Source organism: Rhinoderma darwinii, chromosome 4 (assembly GCF_050947455.1).
Source record: "Rhinoderma darwinii isolate aRhiDar2 chromosome 4, aRhiDar2.hap1, whole genome shotgun sequence".
Classification (NCBI taxonomy): Eukaryota; Metazoa; Chordata; class Amphibia; order Anura; family Rhinodermatidae; genus Rhinoderma; species Rhinoderma darwinii.
The window spans coordinates 27,160,578-27,181,841 of record NC_134690.1 but is presented as its reverse complement, the minus strand read 5'-3'; the positions used below and the strand labels follow the sequence as shown (position 1 = coordinate 27,181,841).

General features: G+C 41.4%; 1 protein-coding gene across 7 annotated transcripts in view; it reads left to right on the top strand.

Annotated features, from left to right (window-relative positions):
- Positions 1-21,264, top strand: part of SUPT3H (SPT3 homolog, SAGA and STAGA complex component) — a 449,050-nt gene that overhangs the window by 304,405 nt on the left and 123,381 nt on the right. For all 7 annotated transcript variants that reach the window (XM_075860943.1, XM_075860945.1, XM_075860946.1 and 4 more), the window contains one exon: positions 21,094-21,169. In XM_075860943.1, the coding sequence (XP_075717058.1) occupies positions 21,094-21,169 (76 nt within the window). The remainder of the gene's footprint in view (positions 1-21,093; positions 21,170-21,264) is intronic.

Genomic DNA, 21,264 nt, shown 5'->3' with positions numbered 1-21,264 from the left:
GCAAATTCTTCACGTACCCCCTTCGCCCGGGGCCAAAAAATCGTAACAGAACGTTCAGAACAGATTATAAACACATACTTCTGACGTCAGCACGGCTTCAACGGGATATGTTTTTGTTGTGGTGTGGTTTCACTTACAAAGCATTGTACTCCAGCCATGTGTAAGGCTTTTGTACGTGGAGTAATCGCCATGAAAGAATACCGCTGCATTGTTTCCGTGCTTTCATGCAGTTTGTAAAATTCTTTACTGTATGAAATAGCGGAGATAAAATACAGACTTGGGCTACGTTCACATCTGTGTCAGAGGCTCCGTTGGGTTGAACCTGTCTTGGATGGGTCCCAGAGAGCTTGTGGCTTCTGTAAGTTCTATTAGTGTGAAGTGCAAGCGGCTAGGAGTAACAACAGCTCAGCCACGATGCGCAAAAAACCACGCAAACTCACAGAGAGGGGCCGCCAAGTCCTGAAGCTTTTAAATGTAAAAATTGACTACTCTATGTTATATCACTCACTACTGAGATCCACACTGCCCCTGGAAGTGACATTATTACAACAAATGTGCGTCTGGAGCTTAATAAAATTGGTTTCCATGGTCGCTGCACACAAGCCGAAGATCACCATGCACAACGCCAAGCGGCTGCTGGAGTAATGTAAAGCACGTCATCACTGGACTCTGAAGCAGCGTGTTCACTGAAGTTCTGAATCATGTCTCACTATCTGGCAGTCTGATGGAGGAATCTGGGTTTGGCAGATGCCGGCAGAACATTACCATAAAGATATGGTGTGAGGAGTTTGGAATGGAGGAACTCGAGTGGCTGATCTCAACCCAATTCAACACCTTGGATCAACGATTGCAAACCAGATCTTCTCCCCCAACATCAGTGTCTGGCCTCACAAATGTTCTTTTAGCTAACTGGGCAGAAATTAAAACAAACACACTCCAAAATCTTATGGAAAACCTTTCCAGAAGAGTGAAGGCTGTTCTAGTCGCAGAAAAGGGCCAACTCTGTAATAACACCCATGGTTTTGGAATGAGATGTCCAACAAGCTCATATAGGTGTGATGGTCAGTGGTCCACATACTTTTGGTCATATAGTGTATGTTATATACACATTTAAATCTGTGCTGTAGGTATTTGTTTTAATGATGTTGGGTCTTTACCTGTATTTTCATTTTGAAGAGAGTATTATAATTCTAGCAGGACAGGATATTTCCATTTGTGAATTTTCCGCCTAGATCATGCATTTTTGGAGGAACTTGGCCACGTAATCTCTAGTCTAGTCCAGTACTAGCAGGCTCCAGCCCACCTGGCCATATTTTATTCCCTTATAATTTTCCATTAATTTCCTCTCTCTCCATCACTGGGATGATTATTTTCTATTTCTAGTTTATCAGATTTTCTGGTCTGGACCATCGGATTTCAGAGTAATGGACTGTTCGTGTGTATGAAAACACATTGTACGTGTGTGTGATTATTTGTGATTATAGGTTAGACGTGTTTCGCAGCCTGTATTTCATCTTCAGCCTTGGCTCCCACAATTGAATGCATTTTTATATATTTTATTACCTTAGCAGCTAATCCTTTAAGTGATTTCCACTGTACTTCTAACACTTGGATGTTGCATTAGTATAAATCTAGTAAATGTGGATTTTAGTGCTCGAATGCTTTGTACAATGGCTCATTTAGGAGCCAACAAAACGCAGACGCTTTAATTAAAGCAGGATATACTTTGTGTATTTTTGGTGCCAATCGTGATTTGGTTAAAAATTCTTTGCTACTTTCTTGGCTGTTTTTGAGACATTTGTACAAAATTCAATGTAGGAAATATTTTCAAAACCTCAGCAATGTAAGGTGCCACTATTGTTTGAGATCGCAAGTTCTTCTGGACACATCGTACCATCTTTTATACCTAATTCGCTGATAACTCCATCGCTAATGGAAGATTCCAAGGGAAAGAAATTGTGGTGACATTTAAGCTGGAATCACCCACTAAGTGTAACCCATTCCGTAAAGCTTGCATTATAGTTTACAAATGTCTCAAGCAATTCTACTCATCATGTAATAGATGGATACGCCACTCAGGACTCCAAAAAAAGGCGCACTCGGAGCCCGTCAGGTTTAGCACATTGTATGCTAATTTCTGACAGGAGCTTTTTGGAATTTAAAGAGTAATTCCTAACTTGTACATTTTCTGCTTATTCACAGGATATGCTTTGAATGTGTGATAGGTGCGGGTGCCACCACTGCTACTTCGACAAGATAAAACATAAGCCCCGCTCGGCCTGTTTCCATTAAATGGCTGAGCTGCAGTACCAGAAACAGCCACATGTGTATTGATGGTACTATGTTGAGTACTGCAGTGAAGGAGCCACGGTGCTCCAACGAGTATCACTGCCACTTCATCTTGCTGATTAGTGGGGGTCTCAGGGGTTAGAGCCCTTCGATTTAAAGGGGTTGTCCACTAGCGGACAACTGGTGACCTATCCACCGGATAGGATATCAGTATATGATCGGTGCGGGTCTGCCACCCGGACCCCGCACTGGTCAGCTGCCTCGGCTGCCTGCTGGCACCGGATGTTATTGCACAGTATGCAGTGTATGGAGCCGGAAGCAGTTGGCTCCGTACACTGCATAGCGGCCGTACGGCAGCTCGGCCACTATTACGTGACTGGAGCCATCTGCTTCCAGCATGGACGTCTGGTGCCCGGAGGCGGCTGAAGCAGCTGATGGGTGCGGGGTCTGGGTGTCGGACCCACACCGATCATACACTGATGACCTATCCGGTGGATAGGTCATAATTTGTCCGGTACTGGACAACCCCTTTAAACATTGATGACATATTCTATGGATAATGGTACTTTCTTGATCCCGCAGCACTCCGTGTTTCAAGGGTGCGTGAGTAGGCTTCCACGCCAACGTATGAAAAATGGGAACTCCGCACTCCAAGGTATTATGCAATAAGTGATATTTTATTTCACATATAGCGAAATTTAGTAATCCAAAAATAGGTTTAACGTTTCGGTCTATACATTCGACCTTCTTCAGACACCAATGGCGCCATTACCTAACAGCGACCGAGGTCGCAAGCGCCGCATATCCATATCCACGGACGTAATCTGTGTCTGAAGAAGGTCGAATGTATAGACCGAAACGTTAAACCTATTTTTGGATTACTATTTTTCGCTATATGTGAAATAAAATATCACTTATTGCATAATACCTTAAAGTGCTGAATTCCCATTTTTTATATTCTATGGATAACCCATTAATATAAGATTCTAGAAAACCACTTGAACCCCATAAGGACGCAGCCTATTTTTGACTTCAGGACGCAGCCCCATTTTTTAAATCTGATGTGTCACGTTATGTGATAATAACTCCGGAATGCTTTTACTTAATCAAGTGATTCCTAGATGGTTTTTTGGTAACATGTTGTACTGTATGTTAGTGATACATTTTGGTCAATATGTTTACTCCCAAAAAAATTATCATTTTCCTAAATGTGAAATCCACTGATTCTAAAATGGAAAATTATACCACACAAATAAGTAAATAAATAAGGTTGGCCATATGTCTCCTTTTTTACATAATTTTTTTATTTAGTTTAAATTTTTTAGGACATTAGGAGGGTTATAAGTTTACTAGCAGTTTTTAAAATTTTCAACAGAATTGATAAAACATATTTTTTTTAGGCACCAATTCAGTGTTGATGTGAGGTCTACATATATGGATTTCGGTCTATATACAGTGAAGGAAATAAGTATTTGATCCCTTGCTGATTTTGTACGTTTGCCCACTGTCAAAGACATGAACAGTCTAGAATTTTTAGGCTAGGTTAATTTTACCAGTGAGAGATAGATTATATATAAAAAAAAGAAAATCACATAGTCAAAATTATATGTATTTATTTGCATTTTGCACAGAGAAATAAGTATTTGATCCCCTACCAACCATTAAGAGTTCAGCCTCCTCCAGACCAGTTACACCCTCCAAATCAACTTGGTGCCTGCATTAAAGACAGCTCTTACATGGTCACCTGTATAAAATACTCCTGTCCACAGACTCAATTAATCAGTCTGACTCTAACCTCTACAAGATGGGCAAGACCAAAGAGCTTTCTAAGGATGTCAGGGACAAGATCATAGACCTGCACAAGGCTGAAATGGTCTACAAAACCATAAGTAAGACGCTGGGTGAGAAGGAGACAACTGTTGGTGCAATAGTAAGAAAATGGAAGACATACAAAATGACTGTCAATCGACATCGATCTGGGGCTCCATGCAAAATCTCACCTCGTGGGGTATCCTTGATCCTGAGGAAGGTGAGAGCTCAGCCAAAAACTACACGGGGGGAACTTGTTAATGATCTCAAGGCAGCTGGGACCACAGTCACCAAGAAAACCATTGGTAACACATTACGCCGTAATGGATTAAAATCCTGCAGAGCCCGCAAGGTCCCCCTGCTCAAGAAGGCACATGTACAGGCCCGTCTGAAGTTTGCAAATGAACATCTGGATGATTCTGAGAGTGATTGGGAGAAGGTGCTGTGGTCAGATGAGACTAAAATTTAGCTCTTTGGCATTAACTCAACTCGCCGTGTTTGGAGGAAGAGAAATGCTGCCTATGACCCAAAGAGCACCGTCCCCACTGTCAAGCATGGAGGTGGAAACATTATGTTTTGGGGGTGTTTCTCTGCTAAGGGCACAGGACTACTTCACCGCATCAATGGGAGAATGGATGGAGCCATGTACCGTCAAATCCTGAGTGACAACCTCCTTCCCTCCACCAGGACATTAAAAATGGCTCGTGGCTGGGTCTTCCAGCATGACAATGACCCGAAACATAGAGCCAAGGCAACAAAGGAGTAGCTCAAAAAGAAGCACATTAAGGTCATGGAGTGGCCTAGACAGTCTCCAGACCTTAATCCCATCGAAAACTTATGGAGGGAGCTGAAGATCCGAGTTGCCAAGCGACAGCCTCGAAATCTTAATGATTTACAAATGATCTGCAAAGAGGAGTGGGCCAAAATTCCATCTAACAAGTGTGCAAACCTCATCATCAACTACAAAAAACGTCTGACTGCTGTGCTTGCCAACAAGGGTTTTGCCACCAAGTATTAAGTCTTGTTTGCCAAAGGGATCAAATACTTATTTCTCTGTGCACAATGCAAATAAATACATATAATTTTGACAATGTGATTTTCAGTTTTTTTTTTTTATATATTCTATCTCTCACTGGTAAAATTAACCTAGCCTAAAAATTCTAGACTGTTCATGTCTTTGACAGTGGGCAAACTTACAAAATCAGCAAGGGATCAAATACTTATTTCCTCCACTGTATATATTAGAAACCCCTCATACATTTTAAAACTGCACCCCTTAACGTATTCAAAACAGCATTTAGGAAGTTTGTTAACCCTTTAGGTGTTTCACAGTAATAAAAGCAAAGTGGAGGTGAAATGTAGAAATTTTAGGGTTATTTTTTGCAGATGTTACATTTTTGTGAATGTATTTCAGTGACACAGCAGGTGTCAATAGAAAAACACAGCTCAATATTTATTACCCAGATTCTCCAGTATTCAGAAATATCCTATATGTGGCCCTACTGTGCTGCTGGACTCCAACACGGGCCTCAGAAATGAAGGAGCACCTTGTGGATTTTGGAGCCTTTTTTTTAGTAGGATGTTTTCCACCATTTCATATTTGAAGAGGCCTGGAGGTGCCAAAACATAAGAACCACGTTTAAAAGACCCTATTTTGAAAAACTACACCACCCCTCAAGGAATTTATCTAGAGTGGTAGTGAACATTTTGACCCCACAGCTCTTTCATAGAATTTATTCAAATTTTTTGAAAATGAAAACTTTTTTTATTCCAATAATGTGTTTATAACCACGTTTTCAAACAAAAGAAATGTTCCCCTCTGCCCTGCACATCGGGATAGCACATAAGCTTTATACAATGCCATCTGTACGATATGGACGGCCTGCGGTTTGTACCATGGGGCATGGCGATATGGTGAATCATGGCATTGCCTAATATTTGGCTTCTTCACTAACCCCATATGGGTGTATAACTTAGTCGGGGGCCATTATTTTGCATGATTGAATTCTGAGAGTCATCTTTTTTTTTTTTCGTTGACGGAGCTGTGGGAGGGCTTGTTTGTTGCTGGACAAACTGTAGTTTTTATTTTTACCATTTTGGGGTACACACAATTTTTTTTATAATTTTTTAGTACATTTTTTGAGACACGATGAATCCAAAATATAGCAATCCATGCACTTTGTTTTTGTTTTTTTACGGTCTTCACCGTACACTATAAACAAAATGTTACCTTTATTCTGCGGACTGATATGATTATGCCGATACCAAATTTATTTATATTTTTGTTTTACCACTTTTACACAATTAAAAACAAAATCCTGTTTCTGAGAGTCATAGCTTTTTTATTTCTCCAACGACGGAGCTGAGTTCCGTTTGCTTTTTGAAAGACGAGCTGTATTTTTTATTGGTATAATTTTGGTTTACATACGACTTTTTGATCACTTTTTTTATTCCATTTTTTTTAAGGCGCATGGGTGACCAAAAATAAGCAATTCTGACACAGTTTTGTGTTTATTTTTTTACGGCGTTTACCGAATGGCATAAATAATGTAATATTTTTACCGTTTTATATTGTTTCATTTTTTCCAATAATAAAGGACTTTATCAGGGAAACAAAGCTATTTTTGTTTTTATTACTTGAAACTTTTTTTTATTTTATTTTTTTATATATTGCAGTGTATGGTAACTGTTATTTTTCCACTGACAGGCCCTGTCTTTGAAAGGGCCTAATAGGCTTCTGTGCATGGCAAATTAGGAGGCCATTGTTAGGTTTCCTGGTTTCCATTGCAACCATCGACACCCCGCGTTCGCGTCGCAGGGGGCCGTTGTGGCGTTGAGGAAAGCCTCCTCCCTCTGTCATCCAGTAAGATACTGCGGTCGCTATTGACCGTGACATCCAAGGGTTTAATCAGCCAGGATTGGAGCTAGCTCCGATCCCTGCCATTGCAGCAGAGCATCGGCTGTATGTAACACCTGAAACCCACGGCTATTGCCACAGGCTTAGCTTCTGAGCCCGCACCAACGCTGTGCCATAAATATACGACACAGTGTGCGAAGACCCAACCGTCCATGACGTAAATGTACATCATGGTGTGGGTAGGGGTTAAAGGGGATCTGTCACCGCTACTGACTTGTCTTTTTTTTGTTGTTGTAAATAATTGTATTCCACATGAAATAACAATTCTGGAGGATATTTTACTAGAACTCTACATTGTGCCGTTCCTCTTAGAAATGTATGAATAAATTGACAACTGGGTGTTACCAGTTGGGGGTGTGTCCCGACACAGACTGAAACTGTCCAATAAGTGCTGTCAGAAGGAGACTGTGTAGGGACACGCCCTATTGACAATGGCAATGTTAACACCCAGTTGTCCGTTTATTTATACATTTTTGATGAGTGCAAGTGGAGAAAGTTTGGATCTATAATGGCGCTGCTGCGTGGTGTAGACAGGATAAAATCCAGAGGCCAGGTAAACGTAAATGTTTTATTGCTATGCAACGCGTTTCAACGCCGAACTGGCGTTTTCGTCAGGCATGGTGAACACAAAGAAAAGGACATGTATATATACATGTCCTTTTCTTTGTGTTCACCATGCCTGACGAAAACGCCAGTTCGGCGTTGAAACGCGTTGCATAGCAATAAAACATTTACGTTTACCTGGCCTCTGGATTTTATCCTGTCTACACCACGCAGCAGCGCCATTATAGATCCAAACTTTCTCCACTTGCACTCATCATACCCAAGCGGTCACCTCGGTAACCGGCCCGGATCTGGCAGCAGCTATTTCGTGGACCCTTCAACTCTCCTAACCTCACGGTGAGCATATATATACCGTTTATTCCTCACCTCCATCTTCTTTGATCCACACTAAGTGGCGCCGTGGTTTCTTGCTCTTTTTATACATTTTTAGGAGGAATAACAGAGGAACTAATAGAATTCTAAGTAAAGATGCTCCAGAATTGTTTATTTGGGAATACAAGTATTTACTAAAATGGACACGTCCGGAGAGGTGACCGCTCCTCTTTAATGAGTTTGTACGATATCACAGCATGTTTTAAAAGTCCACATTCTGCTTTTCTGCTCCAGACACTGGATATGCGAGCAGCTTGTACAAAGGGGGTTCCGGAGTCTTGTACATAAATCTTTTAGCCTACACTTATTACAGGGGTTTGGTCTGCACATCTGATTTTTATAGGTCTTTATTCATGTGCTGCACTGATGAGGAGGGTTGTAGTGCTTTGAAGCTTTTCTTGTTAAACCACTTTGCTGATGAATGGATGTTCAGCATGAAGCCTGGTAGCTTATAACATCCTTTTCGGTACAGCGTGCCAACTGCTAAACATGGCTGATTGAGCGTAGTTGGGTTGCGATCCAACGTTACATAGTAATCAGTGTGGCAACACATTGTATATCAGACATATAATAGTAAATACTCCGTCTGTACCCCGGGGGTCTGCACTTTTTGTGTTTTGTTTTTTTTTGTCTTCCACAAAGTTCAGAAATTCCATACATTTAGGTTTTAAGCTATTAGGAGAAATAATCCATAATGTGTCATTAGCAATATAAATCAAACAAAACGTCTTGGATTTGCTGAAATGGTCTTAAATCTAACTTGTGTGTCATATAAAATATAAGCGGACTGCCGAGGATCTCGGAGGGGAAAACGTCTCATTATTTCAGGGCTTGTATTTCACTCGTAGATTTATAAACTGTGAAAGATTGCTATATAGAAACAAAAAGACATTTGTACTTTTAGGACTTTGTAATATATTGTTCCGTGAAGCCTGCGAGTCCTCTGAAAGTAGATGCCTTTTTTAAATAATTTTGGCTCCGTATCAAAGTGTCACCAAGACTGGGACATTTTTTGCAATAAATTGATCCGTGTCTCTTTTGTCGGATCTTAGGTCTCTCTGGTTTGGATCTTTTAGATATGTTGTTATAATATAATGTGACAAAAACACACAAAAACCTGTTCGAAATGAAAACACAAGGACATTTTTGTTGGTAGAACTTTGTAATAAGAGGAGCAAAAGGGGCAATTGCATTAACGCCTCCACCATCTAGGGGCTTACAGCAGTCCTATGAGAATCAGAAATATGAGACTATTCATCTAATACTGGCAGAGCACCTAAGACGGTGAAGATCTCCGGAGGAGATCTATAGAGGATCTTAAAGTTGACTTCCATAGTGTTTCCCAACTCTAGTCCTCAAGTGCCACCAGCAGGTCATGTTGAAGATATCCGATAGAGAAAACACTGTTGCCAATTGCTTACTCCATGAGAATAATTATATAAACTGCAATAGTAAGGAAACCAGGCCCGTTATGAAGCTCTACCATCGATTATACACGTGTGCCGACATTATGGGTACAATAGATAACTCAAGAGTGACTAAGACAGTTCGGCGCGTCCTAAAACCAACAACCAGTGAATAGGGGCAAAGAAGGCTGAAGAGTCCAGAAACGACCTCGAGGAACACAGCAGAACAAAATTACTCAGGTGCTCATCTGTGGTCAGCGGCATCGAGCTTCGGAGGTTAGAAGTAATATCGCCATTAAGGGGGATTCCAGTGACTGAGTGATGATGGAAATAGCTACTTAGCTGGTCTTTGGCAGGAAGTGGCGGTGAGCATGGTGCGGCTTGGTCTCCGGCAGTAGATCACAGAGGCTGTGATGGTGCTTGGAGCTCTGGTGCTTGGAGCTCTGGTGCTTGGAGCTCTGGTGCTTGGCCAGAAGCTGAACATGAATTATAGGAAGCTTCTTGTAGAGTTTCACGTGCAAATTCATATGTAAAAGGCAGAATTATTATTATTTTTTGGTTCAAAGTATGGAACTCTGGTAAAGCACCCTTGACCCGGTCCATTGTCAGCCATACCCTCACTTGAGTTTCCCCGAAAGTTACTGTGGGCATTGAAATGTTTTCATAACTAAAGGGGTTGTACAGGATAATAAAAAACATTGGTGACTACTTTCTTACGAAAACAGTGCCACACCTGTCCACAGGTTGTGTATGGTATTGCAGCTCAGTACATTCACTTTAGCGGATCAAAGCTGCTATAGCAGACGAAACTCATGGAGTGGTGTGGTGCTGTTTCTGAAAGATGTATTTCTAATTCTGGACAACCCCTTTAAAAAATGCTTCTGTTATACAAAAAAAAAATCTACGTGGACAAACTCTTCAGGGTTTAGTGCAATTTTTTTTTTTTTTTTTTGTGTGTGTCAATATTTTATTTTCCCTCTCATTCAGCATGTGTAAAATAATTACAAGTTAGATCACTGCGCGGCACAACGTGCCTGTTATTAGGAGAGTTAATTTTCCATGACTAACCTCATAGTGTGACTAAGCAGGGATTTTCCCCAGAATTTGCCATGGACATTATTCCAAGCAATTGCTAGAAACGTTTGCCTCTTGGTGGTCAGAGAAGCTGAGAGTTGTAAAACAGATGCATGGAATTTAATGAGCACGTCTGGCAGAATGAGCCGCCATTCATTTTTCTCTCTTTAAACAGCGACAATTTGCACAAAGACCAAATATTGTTAGCCTCTATAGTTTTAAAAATTCCACAAATTAAGTAATTTAAATATTTACCCCAACAATATATATTTTTTTTTAGAAAACATGGTTAATGCAATAGGAAGCTGCTGGCTACTTTTTAGGTGGCAGTGGGCATGTTACCTACTTGACCCCTGGTGAGGTGCACAGGCTGCACATATGCTATGTCTCCTCCTGGGTTTATGGTTTGTATCCTGTGCCCTTGCCCCATTATCTTCCCTCATACCAGAGGAAATTCTGCCTTGGGCAGAGGAATCTGAGGCAAAGTCTTAGGCACAGCTTTAAGTTGAAGGCATTGTATCTGGAGTGTGCGGAAATTAAGGAATCTCCCCATTGCCCACTCTAAAACCGCCACAAGGAGGTATGGTCTTTCCCCGTTGGATTCCTAGGTCGTGGTCCCCAAAGTAGTCACCAATTGGCAGCGGGTGCACTGCTAGGAACGTCTTGTGCAGAGGCAGAGCTAAAGTCAGGAACGAAGCCACAGGTCAATACCAGGAGATTGGTCAGTGGGGCAACAAGTTAGAGGAGAAGACAGAGAAGTAACCAGAGAAAGAGCCAGGGATCAAAAACCAGGAGAACGAACAACAAGTACCAGGCGATTGAACCAGAGGGATCAAGACAAGGGCAAGTCCAGAGTGAGGAGGAGGTCAAGATCCATGTCAAAATGCAAAACTAGTAGTATGGAAATGTATCCTAATCCACAGACATTGCTCCATAGCAGAAACACCTCATAAATGTGCCACTAGGCGTGACGCCATTAGCGCGGGCTGGCTTATGTTGAAACACGACCAGTGGCCGCAACTGGGAGTGCAAAGTAGAATCGGACATAGGAGAGTAACACCATTCAAGCAACTAGGAAAGTTGGGGTTAAAATTCCTGTTGTAATGTCTGCGATATTGATGTCACCTAGAGACATGCTGGGTGATACCCATCTCTAGGATATTCCATCACTTTATTATCCGTAGAAGTCCGACCTATCGGACCCCCACCATTCCTGGAAGTGAAAGGACCGTAGCGCTGATTTAGCGCTGCGTGCTTTTTTAGGTTTTCCCTGGGGCGCTGTGTGGCACTAATATGGACATGGATCGTCACTAAATGGCCACTGTTTAATTATGGGAGTTAATGGTTCCTGATAACACACCGAATTGCAGTACAACAGTATTGGCGTTCCTACACCAAGGTCGACTATTGTGTTTTATTGTTCGGCAGAGATATTACCACCAAATAAGGCAGCAGTCAGACTGAACAGATTTCTCGAGCTGGAGGTTCCCGGATGAGAATCTGAAACCTCAATGTTTATTGTTCTGCTTGTCTAAAGGTTTTGTCTTAATAACCCTTCACTTGACTTGCTCAGGAGATGATGGCTGGTTTCCTGCACAAGAAAAAAGAATCTGTTGTTCTGTCAGAAACACCATCCAAATAGAAATGGGTTGGATTGTACCATGAGATATAAAAGTATCACTAAAAAGCTCCAAATAAAATATTGTTTTTTGTTTTTTTTATTTAATTGTTTGGTCTTAAATTCTGTGGTGATCAAATTCTTAATATATCTTCATAGCAGTCAGAGCTTCGTGTTTCTGATGCGGAGCTTCAGATCCCTGTATAGACACAAACGATACATTTCTATAGGGAGCTTAGGAACTTAGTGCGTATGGGTTTTATATAGAATTTAATGAATACATTATATGCAGTAGTGGTGACTGCAAGTAGCTGGGGTTTTCCGGGTCTATGAAAAACACAGAAATGTTCCCAAATATGTCTGAATGGTTACTAGATGATGCCACAATAATTTAGTAATTTTTTTAAATTTAAATTTTGTTGCCCAGCATGCGAAACAGAAGACGGGAGTGAGGGGGAAGAGCAGAGAGCAGTGGAGATAAGAAGCATGTGATGTGTGACGTCTTGTAGTATAGGGAGAGGGGAGATAACCACGTGTTCAGTGTACAGGACGTCCCATAAGCAGGACATAAATACTACGAGCGTGGTCATGTGATTGCATGTGAAACTGGCTAACAGAGACATTTCAGCTACAGACAGCAAGTTAGTAAGTGACTAAAATGACTGCAGTTACACCAATTGCACACAATTTCTAAAGACTGGAAAACCCTTTTAACTCAATGTCTATGCAGGGCATTTTGAACTCTAGAACAGGGTAAACCTATTTAGAGAAAAATTAAAGAAAAAAAAACTCTGTATAAAGTGTACTATCTTTAACTTGAGTCATTGCATGAACATTGCATGGACAGACTCTGAAGATAAGGATCACATAAAAAAGAACAATGCAGGTGTGTGATATAAGGTTTGGGGTCCTGTAATACTTCATTGTCTTGATGGAAGGAGATCCGTTGCATTGATATTTTCAGATTTCCAAAAATGTTTCCAATTATTTTGAGTCCTTTGGTGAACTTATATGAACATTCTAGTGTTAATATTCCCTTCCTTATATGTTCTTCTTGGAATTATTTCATTTATAAGTGGTAACGTACAAATATGGAGCTTACAGGGCTTCAGGGAATCCCACCCCCTGCCGTTGTCCTATGAATCAGTCCGAAAAAAATCGTTCCCTTTGGAGCTGAACCTAGCCGATTCCTTGCCTTGTTAATGGCATGCACCTACCTGTAGAGGGAGCAATTCCATTAGTAAGTATACATCATGGGATTGCTATTTGTGCAGTTGTCGAATATATTAGTGGTGTGAACCTAAGACATTTCATTTGCTGGAGCTTTATAAAAAAATAAGCAATTAATCTGGAGAACATATGAGACGTTTCACCGTCAGTTACACGATAGTGGCCGGAGCTGTGATTCTAATTATTGCTGTTTAGTCTGTGGGTTTAATATTGGCTGAAACCTCCTTCATGTTTTTGTGATTTTTCGTTAAACAACCACTTGTTTACTGCTTCGGTTTTACTCTGCGTATTTTTCTTGTCCTTTAGTTGTCAGTAAATCAGCAAGGTCGCTTGCCTTTTTTTTAAATCGATATTTGTTTGTTTTTGTAAGCATGCCCGGCAATCACATGGACCTTCTCAATGCCAAGATTTCTTTTGTGGTAAGGTAGGCTGGACACATGGATCACAAATACATCACTGGGAATTCATAACAATATACACCGATCAGTCATAACATTAAAACCACCTGCCTAATATTATGTAGGTTCCTCTCGTGCCACCAAAATTACTTCGACCCATCAAGGCCTGGACTACACAAGACCTCTGAAGGTGCCCTGTGGTATCTGGCACCAAGATGTTAACACATCCTTTAAGTCCTGTAAGTTGTCAGGTGCGGCCTCCATGGATTGGACTTGTTTTTCCAGCACATCCCACTGATTCTCGATGGGATTGAGATCTGAGGAATTCGGAGGCCAAGTCAACACCTCGATCTCTTTTTATGTTCCTCAAACCATTCCTAAACCATTTTTTCAGTGTGTCGGGGGCATTATCCTGCTGAAAGAGGGCACTGCCATTAGTAAATAGCTTGCCATAAAGGGCTGTTTCGGTAGGTCGTACGTGTGATAGTATCATCCAGGACCCAAGGTTTCCCAGCAGAACATTGTTTAAAGCATCAAACAGCTTCCGCCGGCTTTTCTTCTTCCCCTATTGCATCCTGGTGCTATCTCTTCCCCAGGTAAGCGACGCACATGCACCTGGCCGTCCACATGATATGTGATTCATCAGCCGCCTTCTCCTATTGCTCCATGGACAAGATGCTCACATGCCCATTTGAGACACTTTCTATGGTGGACAGGTGCCAGCATGGGCACTCTGACCAGTCTGTGCCTACAGAGCCCAAAACGAAGCAAGCTGTGATGTTCTGGGTGCTCTGACTCTCTTCTATTGTGACCATGACCAGTTACTATTTCAGCAATTTGCGCTACAGTAGTTCTTCTATGGGATCGGACCAGACCGGTTAGCTTTCCCTCCACACGCGCATCAATAAACCTTTGATGCCCCTGATCCTGTTGCCTGTTCACTAGTTGTCCTTCCTTGGACCACATTTGATAAGTACTAACCACTTCATACCATGAACACCCCACAAGACCTGCCATTTTGGAGATGCTCTAACCCAGTCATCTCACTATCACACTTTCGCCATTGTCAAAGTCGCTCAGAGCCTTACACTTGCCCATTTTTCTGCTTCCAACACGTCAACTTCAAGAACTGACTGTTCACTTGCTGCCTAATATATCCCCCCCCCCCCTTGTCAGGTACCATTGTAACCAGATCATCAATGTTATTCACTTCACCTGTCAGTGGTTTTAATGTTATCACTAAATTGTGTAAAATGGAAATAGTCTCTGGATTACAAGTAGACTCCAATACTTCCGTTTATATTGACTCTTTTTTATTTTAATGATTTTGGTACTCTGTTCACATTTTGTTTTTGCTGAAATATACCTCAGACGAAAGGTTTCAATGTGCTGTATAGGCATACAGTAGCATACTTTGCTCATACGGGTCGCATTTTTTTTTTTTTAATAAACCACTGTGCTATACTATTTTTTTAGTAGAGTTTTGTGTGCTGTATGCCTATCTATAGGAAAGTACAGCAGACTATACTTTCCTATTTAGTGAAAAATAAAAGGAGGACACTAGACCGGCAGATGCCAAAAGTACACTCTTTTTGTTTTCAGTTATATAAATGGGTCCACATGGATATGTTCGACACATGCATCGGCAGTTTTTTTCTAGGCAAAATGTAGTGCAAAAACAGTATTTAAACATATCCTAAAAAAGTAACAATGTCCCTGACATTTGTAAGGTCAAAGGTTCCTACTAAAATGGGCCTAAAAATTGCCCACACAATGCACCTTATTACACCTTACCTTTCCGCAATGTGCCCTCTCATACGTCTGCCATGTAGGACCTCTTTCGAATGAGTAGAAGCTCCCATCCAAGTATTCCATATTTCCTTCCGTATTTTCCCATTCTTTTACCCCTTCCACCTTCTATTGAATTCGATAGAGTTTGAAAATTTCAATTAAAAACAGTTTGAAAAGATTGAGCAAGTGATCAAGTAACATTTATTATTTTTATAGTTAAAGCGTACCTAACCTTTTCGGTGACTTTTCAAAATAAACTGTCATACGTGAGTATGTGAGGAATAACACTATTTTTTGCCATTATATGACTTGTATTCTGCATTGTTCAGCAGCTTTCCCATCTGCAGGCTCTAGTTCTAATTCTCAGTTGTCTCTGAGCTAGTGGGTGAAACCTAACAGCTACCATGTCTTCTATACACTGCACACAGAGGAGGGGAATCCTGCTCTTCTATCTATCATATATTTATAGAGGCTGCAGCAGCATGGAAGAGATAATACAGCAGTAATGGGCAGTGTAGCTGAGAATCCAGTAGCCTGTGTCTCCTCCCTCCTCCTCCCCTCTCCATAGACTTTGGGCAGCGTTTGTGTCTCTCTCTGCTCCCCCTTCCTTTTCCATAGGCTTCTATGGGCAGTGTGTCTCTGCACCTGCTCTCTCCTCCTACTAGACCCTCCTTCTCACACTCCCCTCTCCATAGACTTGTATGGGCAGCATGTCTGCATCTCTCATTCTGCTCTTCTGCCCCATCCTGCTTTCCTCTCCATAGACTTGTTTGGGCAGTGTTTCTGTCTGTCGTTCGCTTCTCCTGCTCCCCTCTCCTTAGATTTCTATGGGCAGCATCTCTCTCCTTGCCTTTCCCCTCCCTTCTCTATTGACTTCTTTTATGGGAGGGAAGCTACATCTGTATCTCTTTCTTCTCCTACTCCCTCCTCCTGCTCCCCCTGTCCTCTCCATAGACTTGTATGGGCTCTGTGTCTTTGTCTCCCTGCTTCCCCCTTCTGCTCCCTTTCCCCCTATCTATAGACTTCTATTGGCAGGCGGTTCAGAAACACACCCGTACTTCCTGCAGTCCGCCTTCTCTGCTCTGTAACTAGGGCCGAATTCTGCTTGACAGCGGGGGTGGACCGCAGATTACAAGAGGGGAGATACCTAGTGGCGGTAACTTCACACAGAATTTTCATGGATAAAAAGACAAAATGTAACTGTAAGTTAATAACAAAGTGGATGTATATCTGGTATACTATTAGATTAGCATAAATTGTTTGAAAAGTTAGTGTTCATTGACTTATCGACTCCATAAAGCAAAACTGTCTCATTGAACAGGCTGCTCCACGGCTTGCGCAATTGGCTTGAACAGTTCAATGTCAGATGGTAGAAGAAGCGACTTATATTGCCTTAGTCTGGAAGAAAAATGTTGGGTGCCAACTACATATGTATTTCATTTTGATTGGAGAATTCTTAAAAGGTCTAAGTGTTTTCTTTCTAATTAGATGACGGTGTAAAGCATGGAGTTGAGGGTGTTGCAATGTGGTGCCACGGCTGCCTGACCAGTGGCTGAGGATTGAGACTCTTTCCACACTTCGTTTGAGCCGTCCATCAGAGATATGCATGAGGAGTATTACTCTACATATACCCCTGATGCCAGGCTCCGACATATGCCAGTACGTAACTCATACGGTACAAATGTAAAATAACGTATGATGGAGTGTATATGGTTTTTTTTAACTGGGTGTCGTTTGGCATATGTCGGGTCAATGGGCCTATATAGATATGTTCGGCATATGCATTGGGATCTTTCACGGCACATAAGTTGATGATACAGTACAAATGCATGTGAATAGAGCCTACTAAACTTGTTGATGCCACTGCTCTAAAGATTTTCTTTAGATTCGTCACTATTATGAAGACCTATTATACAGTTACCGTATGATAAAAAGTAGTACACGTGGAACCGCTGCCTATTCAGGTTTTAAAGGGACACCTTCTTTTCAAACATGATATGATAGTGTCATAAGGTTCTCCATAAATTACAATATGGGCCAATTTAATTTCTGCTTACTACATCTGTGTGTATATCTATGTCTGTATATTTTGTGAAATTCCATTTATACAGCAGCTAATGATCCAAAAATCCTGTTGAACCAGGATATGAAAAAAGTAGTCCCATGCCGAATTTGCAGAAATATATTTGATGGTCTGGCACTTGACTGCGTTACCGACAATTCTGACAGCTCTATGTCATTTCCAACATTGGCCTGCCAGCGTAGCCACAACTGATACTTTATCTACGTCAGAATTGACCACATAAGCGCCGTCGAAGGAGCTTTGTGACAAACATGGTCTGTGTGTAGCTATATACAATCATTTTGGATTTCCATTCTTACACTGGCATGTCTCCACCACCATATCATTCATGATGTTCGAAGAAACTCCCAGAATATCTTGGAAAACCGTTATCTCCAACCAGTGCCTCTCCAGCTGTTGAGACACTACCACTCCCTGTATAGACATGCTGGGAGTGGTAGTCGCACGACAGCTGGATAGCCATAGGTTGGAGACCACTTCCGTAAAAGATGGCTGCAGAAGTTTGTCACGCGCTGAATGCCCATTCCTGTCCTCCGGTGACTCTGCTGCCAAACAACGAACAATTATGCTGCAGGAAATTTTTGCGCTTTTTTTTTTTCCCCGTTTTCCTCAGAGATTGCAGTCATTCCCTCCTGGCATTGAACATTTCACTATTTCAAGTTTGTTTTAATTTGAATTTGGGTTTACATTACTTTTTAGGATACATTTTTTACCTTAATGTTGTTTTTCTTTAAGTTGGTTTCAGTTCCCGGGTAGCTAAGTGCCCGTCAGACTAGAACAAAAATAAATAGATTGTTGGAGAACGCTTAGATCCGATTTCTGCAGTACATGGAGGAGACTTACTGATATTCTGGAGCACTTCAAGAGTATTAGGTCTTCCATGTTTATGTTACTATGTAGGGAAATGGCTCAGGAGCAGCTCGTCCGGCTAATTCCACCTTTAACGACTGATTCATAACTAGGGAACAGATCGGATTTCTTCATGTTACCAAGTCTGCTCTCTAGTAATGATACAGGCTTGTTGCTTTATAAAATATTCTGACGGAAAACGCCACGGTTTGCAAAATTCTGCATCTGCATAACATCTGTACTGCGGTTTTCTTATCCATTCACGTCTAAAGTTAAATCTAGAATCCTGTTGGTTTACTGTTACCAGATAGCAGTGCATTGTGGGAGCTCTGAAGGCAGTTGCATAGTTAGATACTCTCACCTGTCTGACAGCGGGGTGGAGCTAAACTGCTGTCTGTTTCCAACGGCAACCACTAGAATTTCACGAGCAACTATGGGTGAAATAGTACAAAACCTGTAGAAAAACTGTGAAATCTCCAAATACAGACATTGCTAGTAGAATGGGTCGTACTGAAGAGCTCAGAGACTTATACATTGCACTGTCGTAGGATGCCACGTTTGCTACTTGTTCGTTCATGAAATTTCTGATCCCCTAGACCTGACCCTGTCACAAAAAATGACAAGCGAATTTGTTTCATAGGGCAGTTTATCTGTAAAGATGGGGGAATGGCACCAGAGGCACAACTACTATCAAGCCCCTTACAAAAGTCATAAGACTTGACTTTTTTTGTTCTCCATGTGAAATGCCCCAACAATGAAATGGGGCAGAAGAAAACGACAGTAGGGGGGTGGGTTAGTCAGCAAGGGAGAGACCTCGCAAATGCTTTTTTGACTGGATGGGCAAAAATTCCCACAGACACACTCGGTAATCTTGTAGAAATCCTTCCCAGAAGGTGGAGGCTGGTATAGCCGCAAAATGGGCACAACCCCATATGAACGCCCATGGTTTTGGAATGGGATGTCCAACGAGCTCATATAGGTGTGATGGTCAGAAGTCCCACATACTTTCCCGTTGTAGTTTATAATCCATAACAGAAGAAAAATTGTTTGGATTGGGCATACCAGGCTGACAAATTCTAATATAATTTTTTTGAAGCCTCCTCGAATAAAGTTGCTCTAGAGATTCTGGTTGGTGCTATATTTAAATTGGTGCCAACTTGACACGGAATGTCCTTGACGTGACGGACTAGACTTTGGATACATACGCAGATGCCTATAGCTATATCAAGTTCCTTGGTGATCTGATATCCTTGTAATGAATTTCCATCTTCGCCTCTAGCACAAACCAATTATCTGTTACCATTACAATTCAATAAAGTAGACTTTTAGCACATTTCAAAAGTTTGATCTGCAACCAAATTCCAGTTGGACAAAGATAAAATATTACTGCCTCTCCTTGTGGAAAAGCATGTAATATCATGGGACATTTGGATATGAATATTTGTCAGAAGATGTTACAGTTTATTTCAGAATAATGTGGCATCTGATCTCTGTCCAAATCAAACCCACATAAAAAAACAGAACTATATCCTGAATGAAAAAAATCTAGGCCAACCGAGGAGATGCAAAATAAATTATCTTCAAGACGTTTTTTTTCTTATGGTTGGTTCAGTTCCACAAAATTAAATTTTTCTTTCATATTTCATCCAATAAATACTGTATAGTTTTATAAAGTTAATGGGAATGTTTCATCCGAAAATGACATAGTATTTAAATCGGGTTTTTATTATACACATATTATAAGCATTGTTTTCACACTGTATACTGGAGCACACAGAGTCGGCTCACATGTTGTCTACAAAATTGCTGCTTTGCTGTGTAGAATGGGACAGAGTCAGCAGATCATTAGAGGGTAGGGTCAGCAAATGAATTTCATCTCTATACACTCTATACCGATTCTCTGGGTGAAGGGGGCTGTGCTCCATCTCTTCCTGGAGACTGAGTTGGTCTATTGACACTTTTTTGACCGTTAACTCCCATTCGTTGCAGCTGCCATGTTAAAAGTATATTTAAAGGAGTTGTTCAAGATTACAAAAACATGACTGCTTTCTTCCAGAAACAGCGCCACACCTGTGACCTCTGGGACTCCCACCGATCCAGAGAACAAAGGTGTCCGCTACTAAGTTTTGCCTGCACAGCAGTTTACTGCCCAGTGGGTAGCTGTGGCGCTGGCGTGCAGGAAAAAACAGTGAAGGGGCTGTAGTGCTAGATCAGCACTGCAACCCCTTCATTCTGAGGATCAGTGGGGGTCCTAAAGTGATGGAATATTCAATGGGAGGCAGAAGTGTTGTTTTCTTGCCGTGGTTCCTGCCTCTGACCTCCCATTGAAATCAATGAGGGGCAGACAAAATCCACGGTGCTTGTTTCTGAGCGTTTTTTGCCCGCGGTCCTTGCATTACAGTTAAAGGCCGTGGGCAAAAAAGCTGTGAAAAAGTCAGAAAAAAGCACAGGCAATTCAAAATTGGCTCCAAATTTCTGAAGGAATTCTGAGGCAGTTTTTTTCCTGCCTGCAAAAACCTCCGTATGAACTAGGCCTTATGAAACATTGACCCTTCACTTGCACTTGAAGAAGGTGGTAAGGAGCAGGGCCCCTTTTTGCATATTATCAGAGTAGCCCCTTTATACAGAAGGGACAAAATGGAGACAGCGTGCACCCTACATACAATGTAATGAATATGTTGTTTTCTTTACAGAGAGCTGAAAAACAAACCCGGAATATGGACTCCGCACAGTACGTGGAGTTCTGTGAAAGTCGGCAACTCAGCTTTTGTACGTACCGGACTAATTCAAACTCTATGATTTGCAATTTTATTTTATTTCTATTATTATTGACTTATTGTTCCATAAAAACGAAAATATGAATT